Source organism: Aphelocoma coerulescens, chromosome 11, assembly GCF_041296385.1.
Source record: "Aphelocoma coerulescens isolate FSJ_1873_10779 chromosome 11, UR_Acoe_1.0, whole genome shotgun sequence".
Taxonomy (NCBI): domain Eukaryota; kingdom Metazoa; phylum Chordata; class Aves; order Passeriformes; family Corvidae; genus Aphelocoma; species Aphelocoma coerulescens.
Window position 1 is genome coordinate 11,523,736 of NC_091025.1, and position 12,085 is coordinate 11,535,820.

The window sequence follows — 12,085 nt, forward strand, 5'->3', positions numbered from 1 at the left end:
TGCGGGCGGCGGGAGGGGCGGGGAGGGGCGCGGGCCCGGCCGCTCCGCCCGGGGAGCGCTGCCAGCGCGGCGCCGCTCGCTCGGCACTTCGCCCCTCGGCGCGCCCGGCCAGCGCAGCCCTGTTGCACCGAGTCCGGGGTAGCCGCCCCCTCCCTGGCAGCGCGGGGCGGCCGCGACCCCACCGTGCCCCGCTCCCGGCCCTGCGGCGGTGACGGTCCTCCCGCCTTTGTCGGGCGGGCTGCGGCGGGCAGCGGCGGCCGGTCCGTCCGTCAGTCCGTCCGCGCCGGGCGCGTGGCTCCTTTGTGTACAGCAGCTGCTCCTGAATGCGGAGGCAAAGCCTGTGGCTTGGCACTGAGCTTTTAAAAAACAACAGCCCTCCCTCCTTCCCTCCCTCCCTCCTTCCCGCTCCCCTGCCCTCCCTCCTTCCCTCCCCTCCCCTCCTCCCGCCGAGGTGGACGGGCACCCACCTGGGGTCCGCTGCCCACCTCTCCTCTCATCCTCCTCTCGTCTCCTCCTTGTTTACCTGCACTTTTCCGCCTTCTCTTCCCCCGCTGTCCCCGCCGCCCCTTGGCCCTCGCTCGTCCTCGCTCTCGGGCAGGCTCGGCGCCCAGCAGCTCCGCTCCCTCGGCGGTTTGCCCGTGCCCCTACCCCGGGGAAGGCACTTGAAGGTGGATCTATTAAACCTCCCGGCGGTCTCTCCAAGTGCACTTCTTGGACCAAACCTCCAGCATGGATGTAAGATTTTACCCGGCTGCGGCGGGCAGCGCGCTCCCCGGAGACCCCTCCAACCTGGACTTTGCCCAGTGTTTGGGTTACTACAACTACAACAAGGTGATTATTCCCGCGAGTGTTAACTCCTCGTGCTGCTGCCCGGGCCGGTTCCCCGCGGACGGGAGTTGGGGCTCTGTCGGGGAGGGGAAGCTCGGGGCTGGGGGATGCGCGGAGCCTGGGGCGGGTGCGCCCGCCGCTCTCCGCGGGGCCGGGGGATGCCCGGTCCCAGAAAGTTGTGGTCGGCGGGGCTGGAGCGGCGGGGCCAGACGCCTCCTCTTGCCGCGGCTGCGGCGGGGCTCGCCCCGGAGAACCCGCCCTCGGCCGCTGCTCGGGCGGTTCAGAGGGGTGCGAGCGGCAGACAGCCGGGAAAAGCTCGGGGCGCGATCCTGCTACCCACGGCCGGCGAACAAAGGCGCGTCCCGAGCTCGCAGCCTTCGTGGCGGGGTCAGAACTCGCCGAACTTTCCCCGGGCGGGAGCCGCAGCGGCTCCAGGTGCGTCGGGCAGAGCCCGATGGGTTTGGACAGCCCTTCGAGGAGAGGACGGAGCCTCCCTCTGCTCTGTTCTCTTGGCTCAGTCCGGCTCTGTTAGGGCCAGTTCCTAACTAGAGGATTATCCAAACGGGAGGATTATCTAAAAGTACATCAGCTGCTGGTACAGGAAGGTAACTAACGCTCTGCTTTGGGGAGGGCTGTCAGAGAAGTTGCAGTACCACTTCTGTCTGTTCACACCTTTGCGGCATGTGCAGTGTTTGGAGTAAACCTTACAGTCAGAAGCAATAGTAATTTCCCAGTGTCTTACCTTCATTTGCAGAAATACATTTTAATAATACGGGGATGATTTGTTTCACAAATTACCCAAATCTGGGAAAGGCAAAGTTGAGAATGACACTGTGACTCATGCTATTTTGAAAAAGACTTAGCTGTTTGCACTGTGATGTGTCAATAGCACATTGAGCTATTAGCACTGGGCCCTCACACATGCACATAAAGATCCCTTTCACACTGTGTTTTTCCTGGTGCTATGTTTGTCCAACCTCTGGGGCCTTTTGTGAAGCACTGTATGAGATGCTGGGGACAAGAAGGGTGCTGCATAAAGCCTAAACTTATGCTAAGTCCTGTTTTTTTAAAAAAATCCTTTCCTAATGAAGAGATAAACTTTGCTGAAATACAAAGCTCACGTTCAGAGAGAGAAGTGACGCGGGTTCAAATAGATTCAGCAGCTGGGGAAAACTTTCTCCTAGAGAAATCGCGTCTGAGAAGATGTCGTGAGTGGACTCTTGTGCCGCTCGTCAGGCTGCTGTGCATGGAGCCGCGGGATGCTGAAGTTTGGCAGGCGGGGCGCGGTGTCCGCCCCGTGTCCAGCTGGCCGCGGAGCGGCGGTGCCGGCGGGGCGCGCACGGCCCGGCCCCGCGCATGCGCCCGGCGCGGGGCTCGCGGCGTGCGGCTTTGTTAGGCGCGGGTGGAGGAGCACACAGGGGCATGAATTAAAGATGAAATGTCAGCCCGAACTTTGAGAGCTGCTAAGGACTCCGAGAGCTCTAAATGCATAGCGAATGTCCGCTCTTGGCCGATAGGCCGGCTAATTTTGGAAACTTGCGGCGCTTACTGGCAGCCAGCATGTTTACTGTAAATTTCACTTGTTCCGTGACTTTCCTGTGTTATGCACGGCATGGATTTATTCAGGCTCAGGTGCAGGTTACTCTATAGACTCTTTCTAAATTTTTTTTTTGTACGTCCAAAATTTTTAATATTTTCTGAAAATCGGCAGTTTCTTGTGTCCATTAACTTGGTGCTAGTGCACAGTTATATATAACCTTTTGACTGTATTTCCCATCGTTGTACAATGAGAACAGAGCATGCATTCAGCAAAAGTCAAAAGCAACTAACTTTTGACCTATTCAGGAACACATTTTAGTCTCTGTACTCCTGAACATAATTTTGGCAAGTACCTCGTGGGCCAGGCTCCTAGTCTGCAGCAGAAAACATTTTAATTAACACAGTACAGCTCATGGTGCTTGTGTCTTATAATAGATATCTTTGTATGCAAAGGCCTCATCCGGAGCAGGCTGACACACGAGGAATTGTGTTGCTGTTGCTGTGAGCTCTTCATTGGCTTAGCTGTGAAAACAGCAACGTGCTGTACAGGTGTTTCAAGGACAGAAGAAGCATTTGTGAATGAGTTCCTAGAAAGGATGGTCTTAACTGTGTTAATCTAATCTCATTTTCTGCACTGTTTATAATCTGTAGCTATAGGAATAATTGTAAGTTTGGGGGTTTTTTAATTATTCTGATAAAAAGAGGGCATCTATTTTGAAATCTTGCCTCCTTGCTTTCCTTGTCTTCTGTCCTTTTCCCTGTGTTTCTAAGGAAAATAAATGATTGTTCTGTTAGGTACTGAGATGACCAGAAGGCACCAAAAAAAAAAGGGCTGAAATGTTTACTCTGCTGAAGTAAATGGGAGAACTGTTATTGATTTCACTAGGGACAGTATTTCACCTCAAGTCTTTCTGAAACTCATTTGAGTATCCTGCCCACTCATCCATGCCCGCTTCATTGTTAGGAGCTGAATCCATATTCTCCTTGTGACAGTGACATTGCCTGAGACAACTGCCGGGAAGCAGCGTGATGGCAAGAGTAAACAGACTGCATGGTTGTATATATGTGCAAAAGCAGAGTTATTTATGTGAAAATATTCTCCGGATCATTAAGACATAGAGTTGATGGTGTATGGCCTGCATGTGGAAAATTGTATCTTGCATCATAGTGTCTAAAAATATCAAATATAAAGCCTTTTAGTGCAAATACATTGCACCCTGTGAGACAATGCTGCCTTCCACCTGTGTGCTTTAAACAGGAGTTCCCAAGACTGTAGGGTTATTTTCCTTCAGTGGGTACAACACTGGCAGGAGTGTGGCAGACTGACCCGTGAACCCCCAGACAGGACTTGGGATCTCAGGGTGCCCTGTGAGGAAGGGTCAGAGGTGGGAAGGGAGCTGTATCCTGAGTCCTGGGTTTGGAACCAGGCATGCTAAGGAGCTGTCCTGGCCCTGACATGCAGGTACCTTCCATCCCAATTGCTTTGTAAGTACAGTGTCGTGCATTTCAAATTGTTGGTCAATACTGGATAGGAAGACCTAAGGGTAAGGGATGTCGTCTCAGGGTTTTTTTGGAGGAGACTTAGTGTTGAGTACATGACAGGCTTTTGAAAACGGACTGATGTACATAAGCATCCCTGCCATCGTTGGTAATGCAGCAGTTTCTAGAAGATTAATTGGGATTACTTTTGTTGAGATGGTGGCAACATGGCATACACATGTAGAGGGCAGAAGAGGAAATACAGACACAGAAGTGCAGTGGTTTCTCCAAGGTTGCACAGTCGGTCACTGACATAATCAGGGCCACAACCACAGTATTCTGAGATTCAGTCCAGTGGTTTATGCTGAATCCCATTTACTCTAATAGGATTACTTACATGTTTAAAGTAAAGCATGTGCTTAAGTGCTTTGCTGGATCAGGGCCATATTTGATAAGTTTTCAGTCCTGATGTGAGAGTACATAACTTGACCCTGCATGTGTCTGGCGGGTGGTGGTTCGGGACAACAGTGATCCACTTCTGCTTCGTGGAATTGCACAAGTGAAATCATGGTTTGCCTGCTTCTAGAAGAATCCTGCTGCAGTATACTAAAAAAAAAAATATTCACCAAAAAGGAGCTATAAAAATTACAGAAAGTTGAAAGAGACCAGCTGTTGTAAAACATTCTGCTTCTGTTTTGAGCCCTTTTATGGTTCTGCAGATGGAGAATGATTTTGGACATTCACTACAGTTGAGTAGCTTTTTCTAAACAAACTTTTTCACTTATTGAGTAAATTATATGTCTTGTACTAAAAATATTTAGGGAACTAGTATTCATCCTGGCATGTACTTTTTTTTTTTTTTTTTAAAGGAACTGTAATTCTTGTAATGCCATTTGGGAAAAGTGAAAACTCCAAAATCTAAATACATACAGCTCACTGCTTGAGTTATCATATTAAGTTCCAGAATCCTTACTTCATTATTTATCTGCCTACATTTTATAATGTTTATCTCTACTACACAGATTGTCCTTGAAGGATACAAATTTCAAACATACATACCTTAATTTAGGCACTACCATACATATGAGATTGTCAGAGCTTGATGTTTTTGGCTGAAATATTTCTCATTTTACAAAGGAAGCTCAGGAAGTTTATCTTGTTCTTCCAGAGGCAAAGCAAAGACAGCAGTAGTTTAGTAGCAGCTAAACTGGGGCTCTAAGTCATTCCTATTAGTGTGTGTTGTTAGGAAAAAGTGGATTACAGTTATGCAAATGACTTAAAACTACTCTTCTTGCAAATTTAGTGTGGCTCTATATGCATAGGTTTTCCTCTCCTACAGCAGATGGTGAGAGACAATGGGTGCATGTATGTGGCTAAGATAGAAAGCTCCATGCTCACTCATCAGCTGCCCTGCAAATATGCTCGTTTACATCTGGGCTCTGCTCTGGTGCAGACGGGGCAGTCTCAGCTGCTGTGTGCTGTGGCCATGTGTGTATCCCCAGCCTGACCATGACAGAGGTGGCCCCAGCTGATGGGAAAGGGCCACAAAGCACCAGGGAGCTCCTGGAAAGTAGAGATGTGTAGCAGAGACACAAATACAGGTCTTGCTGGAGACAATTTAGGCAGGGGATTGCGAACTTGCTGTTGCAATACCAACTCAGTAAATGACATTTTTCCTTAGTATTTTCCACTGAACTTCTGGCACGTGTGGCACGTGTGCTGAACTGCTTCTTTCCTAGAACAGGCAGCCCCTGCCTTGGCTATCTCAAAACCTCAGGACTATGAAGGCAACTACTGCTAGGGAGCAAAAAAGTTCCCAAAATATTTGGCTGTCCAATCCAGGACTAAAATTGTTGGATATATGGTTCCTAGTCCCTGGAAGAGGAACTGAGTATGTCCAGCAGAATGAAAATTACAATTTGTATCATCACCCCAGCTTGAATTATGCTATTTTCCAGGTATAGTCATCCCTGAGGTTTTCTGAGGTAGCCGAAGAGCTGGCTGTGAAAGGAAACCCTTGTATGCCACAGGCAGCAACTCTGCAAGAACCTGTGGTGCTCAGAATGAGCACCTGTAATGCTGATACTGATTGGACTGTGCAGTGTACAATTTTTTTGTTGTTCAGATAATGCAGCTCCTATACTGATTGTACCATTTGTTGGTTGAGAGTTGGTTGTATACAAAATATAGTTAGTAGAAGTTAAATGTTGGAAATACTTTTTAGATGTTTTCATTACAGTGGATTACAACCATATTAGTAAGATGCTTGTAATAATGTGCAGTAACATATGAAGAGTTTGAATTGAATGCTTAGAGATTTTAGAGTACTTAAGGTATGTGTGGAAATAACTAGTGGGTGGGGTTTTTAAAATAGTTATATTTTGTAGCAATCACAACCCTGGGCATGGAGACCCACTTTACACCTCCCGCTCTGGAGTGAGGAAACATTCACCAAATCCTCTGGGGTGACAAGGACCTCATTCCCATAGTCTCACCCATAGTACACTATATTGTACTTCACAGAGAGGTGCCCAATCCAGCCTAACCTTATAGTGAATTATCACAAATTTTTAATAAAATCTAAAATAGAAGCACAGGAAATAACAGCCTGTATTCTTTGGCAGATACTCGAGAGGAGTCTCTCAGTTGTGTGATTCATTTGTTGCAGTTTTGTGCAGTGTCTGACAAAGCAAGGCCAGTCAAACTGTGACCTGTGGTTTGTGCTGCAGCTTTTATTAAATTTACAGTTAATACGTGCCTATATATTTGTCGAATTCTGTTACTCCCTAAATCCTAAGTAATGCTATTGAATGATGATGATCAAATTTAAGAGGAGAAGAATTTGTAAAGGACTAATCCTGCCTTTTTATCTGTAATCACATTTCTACTGCTGTAAAATTAAGTACTGTTATACAGACCTAATGGCAGGGTTGAATTTTCAAATACTTCACACTCTTATCTGATAGCTGTGTTCTGTACTGTTACCTGTCTGTGTGATGTATTTATAGAGTGCCAGTCACCATAGTATCTTTGCGATGATTGCTACCAAAATTGAGAACTCTGAGGTGAAAATCTAATCAGGACTTTAGATAACAATGTCACACAAGAGCCTTCTGGTCTTTGCCTCTGTGCTCTGTTGAGATGAAGACTTTGATGAGATCATGCTTGCTGCCACGTTATTCATTATTTATTTGTGTAACAAGATTTCTATTTCATATCTTTTCCACTGCATGTTACCATGTGTCAGAACAATCCAAATCCTGTTTTGAATGTATTCTCTGTGTTTATACCTGAAACAATGAATTGTTTCACAGGCATTACAGGGCAGCTGAAATACTAAAACTAAAAGGGGAGACTGTCATTACACAGCTGCTTCTGCCACAGGTACCTTGAATATCCAAACAGATGTTTTCATGAACTTCTTCTTTCACTTCATGGTAAGGGGCAGATTAGCTGAAAATACTATTTTCATCACAATAAAAATAACTGAGTCTTACGAGCAGAGTGCTGGAAATATGATTGACCAGTGCTGCAGACTGAATTGTGTTGGCAAAGGTGTGCTACTGAAACTAGACAATGTTAGCTGATAATTGAAAATGAAAACTGTTTTAAGCAAACAGTTCATCTAGTTTTCAGTTTGTTTGTATAGTTCATGTTCCAGCTCTTGGCATCAGTATTTGCTGTTTACTCCTGCATGACCAGTTTGCCCAGCACCCACATTTTGTTGAAAAGCTCCATATCAAGAGGAAAAAGAAAAGCAATCCATTCTCAAAAACTGGAAGTTGAAAATAACTCTTGTATTGAAGTGTTTTTTACATTCACAGAAGACTCATTCAATGTGGGCATCTTTCACTTATATGTGCATTAGATCAGGCCTGACCTTGGTATTTCATGGGAGAAATTTTTATCAATTCAATGTTTTATTTTCACTGTTTTAAAGTAATAGCCCTTCTTACTGTCTGGGTCACTACAGCCATATATTATCATTCCTGGCCAAAAGGTTGTGAGAGCCAAGACTAACATGGAAAAGAGTGGGTTGTGACATAGGTTAAAAAAAAGGGTGTGTTGGGGTGAAATGCCAGGATCTGAACTGGCAACCTCTGCAATAAGGGATGAGGTCTCAACTACTGGCTGGGGTGAGAGCTGCAGAGGCAGCAGCACAGCAATCTCCTCTCTTTCTGTATCAGCTTTACCAAGTATGTAATTGATGGTTATGTTAAATCATTATGTTAACGCAGAACATTTCTCAGACAGATACATTTTCATTTGGATTTTCCTTCTCTACGTTGAATATTCTGAAGAGTTCTGATCAACTGGGCAGCCTAACAAAAGGTTGCAGGCACATAAAGTTACCAGTATGGTAGGATTTGTGGAAAATGAAGTCTACGTGCAAATGATTTTGGTCACTTGAGGTGAGGTGTCTTCATCTCTCCATTAGGTTTCCTGAAGAAGTTTTGTCAAGAGAAACTCTGCTGTGTTTGGCATTCTAAGTGGTCATAGTTTATATTGTAATTCTCTAAACAGTTAATTTGAGAGAAATTAGATAGGGACCTAACATCTAAATAGTTTTAGACATCCACATTAATAAGGAGCATTTTTTTGGTTTGTTTTGGGATGGGGCTTTGTTTGTTTTTATTGTATTTGTGGTTTTTTTGTGGTTTTTTGCAAGGAAACAATATGAGCTTTATGAATCATCCTTTCTATCCCAATGGGACAACTCCTGTATTCAAAGTCACTGAATTATATAAAAGTTTGTAGGTTCAGGACATATTTAAACACCTCAATATTGATTAACTGTCTAATTTTGATATGAAAATGGTGTTAAAACCATGCAGAAATCAATTGCTGAATGTTGGAGTAGCTTATTTTCAGAGCAGATCATATTTATCTGCTGTTCTTTTTATGCTACTCCCTTTATGGTTGTAAGGCTTATACAAATAGCTGAATTTTTGAATGGTTTGGGATACTGTATTTCAGTATTTGTTATTAATAAATTTGTTATTAATAAAATTCTTTTGTTAAACTGTACTTTTATCAGTAAACTGTTTACCTGATAAAGGATTAGCAGTCCACAATTTACTTTCTTTAAATAAAGAAGAATTTTATTAGGCATGGAAAAATAATCATTTTGTTTGCTTTAGTAGGTTAATGCTGTCACTTTTGTGGGTTCCTGATAAGCATGTGGCTGAAATGATGATGATAATAGGTGGCCATATAAATATGGGGTTATTGTGCTATTGATCTGTTGTAGCAAAAAACTTGGTATTTGTGGTTTCCTACCACAACCCAACAGGTTCTTTTTTCTCCTGTTGTTTTGCTTGATACAGTCTGAAATATGTAGTATACTTTACATTAAAAAAAAGCCTATTCTCTACGTGTGGTAAAACAGAATTTTACGATGCATTCTCCAATCTTTTTCACAGCAGAACTGTAAGTAACAACAAGACTGGTCTCAAAACTAAACTGGACAAACCACAGATGTAAATACACTGTGAGATGCAAACACAAGAGCTTGGTATAGATTTGCACTACAAAGCAATCGTGAGAGTAAATAGTATGTTTGTGCCTGTGTGACTTTCTGCTTGTTGTTTTATGAGAGTGTCCAATAGCTGTAGTTCAAGTGATAAGATGAAGTAATTTGTAACAATTTATTTTGTCCTGCCAAGTAATTTGCAATTTCAGGATATTATTAAATAAAACGATTTAACAGATGCTTCTGCTGTCCTTTCCTTCTGACATTTTTAAAACCTACTTAGAGCTATCTTTATGCTCCCGTGGTGGTGCAGCTGAGACCCAAAGAGAGCATGTGGAGTGGTAAATCAGATGTTATGTCACATAGGGCAGCCAGGCTTCTGAAACAGTGGCTTGCATCACTGCTTCCATGATAGAGATCTACCTGACAGAGCAGAAGTGCCTTTGTTTCATTTTCATACCTTCATCTAAGCTGGGGTCTTGGATGATGCTTGTAACGTGCATTGGATGTTGTGTGGCTTCTTGTAATTGTTGTTCCAAGGATGTGACAAGCCATCCGTGTGTGCAGTCTCGGTTTTCAGGGTTGTCTCACCTGGGTCTGTTTCCAGCACTCTCTGACTCAGCTGTCCCAGTGCACCGCTGGCTCCAGTGCAGTGGTTCAGTGCCCCCTGCTTGCCCCGTCCTGCCTTATGGAGATGATATGTTCTGAGATCTTCTCTTTGTGGAATCAGCTTTGTGGGTGCCTTTGCTGTGAGAGGACTCTTGGAGCGTGCCCTGCGTCAGCACATTCCTTGGGTGGCTTTCTCATGTCCCCGTGGCTCTGCTGCCTGCTCTGGCTTGGGCTCGCTGGCTGATGGCACATACTAAAAATCTGACATTCTTGGAGCCACCCACAACTGGGACAGAATCTCAGTGTATGTGCAACTCTGACTGAATTAGGTGAAAGACAGGCAGTGTAATCTAGGGCTAAATATGACTCAGAGCGATTAATCAGAGATCATGTGAAAGGAAAATAGGTTAATTGAATACCTACTCAAGCAGGCAAACAAACAGCACATGAGTGTTGTGCGTACGCAGATGTGTGGTATGTCCAGTGTGCAGTTTAGAGATCAATTTTGCTCTTCTACCTGTAATTCTTCACAAAAAACAGCTATAGAATGGTAGTGTGAGCTTCTGTGTTTATTTTGCCTCAATCTGTAGCTATAGCTTGCCCAGTTTAAGTAGCAAACTGTTTTTCTAAATTTAGTTGGCAAACAACTTGTGATAGGATAGCAGCCTTTTTCTGTCTTCTCTGCTAGAAAGTGTTTGAGTAGGGATGTTGAAGATTGGCTTTGACTTCTATCAGCACAAATATATTGCTGGTGATAACATATCATGGGAGTATGCTGCCTATCTCCCTTATTCTTGTCTAGTAAATAGCAATTTTTCACGGAAGGTCTCAGAATCTGCCCTTCTGTTAATAGTCTGGTAGAGAGTTTACATACCAGAAAAGAATCCTGATTCTTCACTTGATAACATATTAAAGGGCTTGGTTTGTTGGTTTTGGTTTTTTTTTTTTTTTGTTTTTTTTTTTTTTTTTTGAGGTTTGTGTTGGGTTTTGTAAAGAAAATTGGCAGCTATTACTTGTAATACATGTAACTAATAAATGTGAAATCGAAAACGTGACTCTTGGACAGTCACACATTTTTAAAGCTCAGACAATGTGTATTGGTCTGCACCAGTTCTAACAAGGTTCCACTGCTTGGAAAATGTGGGGAGGGGCACTTTGCTCCTGTGCAGAATACCTACATTAGATACAAACATCACCTCTGGAGATCATGGGGCTCCTTATCATTGCTTGTAACTTCAGGATTGCTAATTAACAGTTCCATTATAGTGCACCCTGCATCATATTCTGTGTTATTTGTGTGTTTATGGAGAATTATTTCTAAATAGAAGTTTTTAAGGTTATTCCATCATGAAGCATAAGTGAGAGACAGTGATAAAGAGCTTGATTCATTATGACTAACTGCAGGTGAACACTTGTTATGCTTCATTTTGAGTGTTTCTGTGACTCAAAAAGGACTCCATTAAAATACCATGACGTCAATGGAGTATTTTAAATGCATATGAAAGAATAAAGTCTAGAAATCATAATAGTATAAGTATCTATCCATATAATTTTAGACTGAATAAAGCATTTGTAGATTCTGAGTTTCATGTATTCTCTGCATGGGCGAGACCTGATACGAAGGATACATTTTGCTTTCCGCTCCCCCAGATGTAACCCTTTTTCTTTTAAAATAAATGTGAAAGTAAAAGAAGGAATACTACCCATGGAGGAAAGTTATTCTGGACCTTCAGACTCATGAAATCAGATTGATACTTTGCAGCTACAGTGCGTACAACCAATGCACCACAAATCTGACACAGAATTTTGACAGAGAAATCTTTGATCTTCCTCTACTTCTTTTTAATAATATTTTTTTCCAATTTTTCTTGTTTTGCTCATTGTTAGAGTTTTGCTTCATCTTCCCCACTTCTGTGGTAGGAAGCAGTCTTTGCATTCTCTGTTGCCAAAGGAAATGGCCATTTGTTGATTTAACAGGATAGAGAAATGGATGTGAAACACCTTGAGGAGGAAGAGGGAATGGTGGCTTGGTAACACTGATAAATATTTACAATTTGAAGATCAAGTGTTTTCAGTCTCTAATTTCCTAAACTTCTTTCTTTTGGTGGCAAGAAGCAGGGGTAGAAGGGGGTGAAAATACATGGTTTTCCCATTAAA

At 43.5% G+C, this 12,085-nt stretch overlaps 1 protein-coding gene across 3 annotated transcripts in view; it reads left to right on the forward strand.

Annotated features, from left to right (window-relative positions):
* TOX3 (TOX high mobility group box family member 3) overlaps positions 1-12,085 on the forward strand; it is a 245,614-nt gene that overhangs the window by 171,805 nt on the left and 61,724 nt on the right. For 2 of the 3 annotated variants that reach the window (XM_069026455.1, XM_069026456.1), the window contains exon 1: positions 41-831. The exons of the other annotated variant lie outside the window; for it this stretch is intronic. In XM_069026455.1, the coding sequence (XP_068882556.1) occupies positions 730-831 (102 nt within the window). In that variant the 5' untranslated portion in view covers positions 41-729. Of the gene's footprint in view, positions 1-40; positions 832-12,085 lie in introns of those variants that run through there. 3 annotated transcript variants of the gene reach the window in all.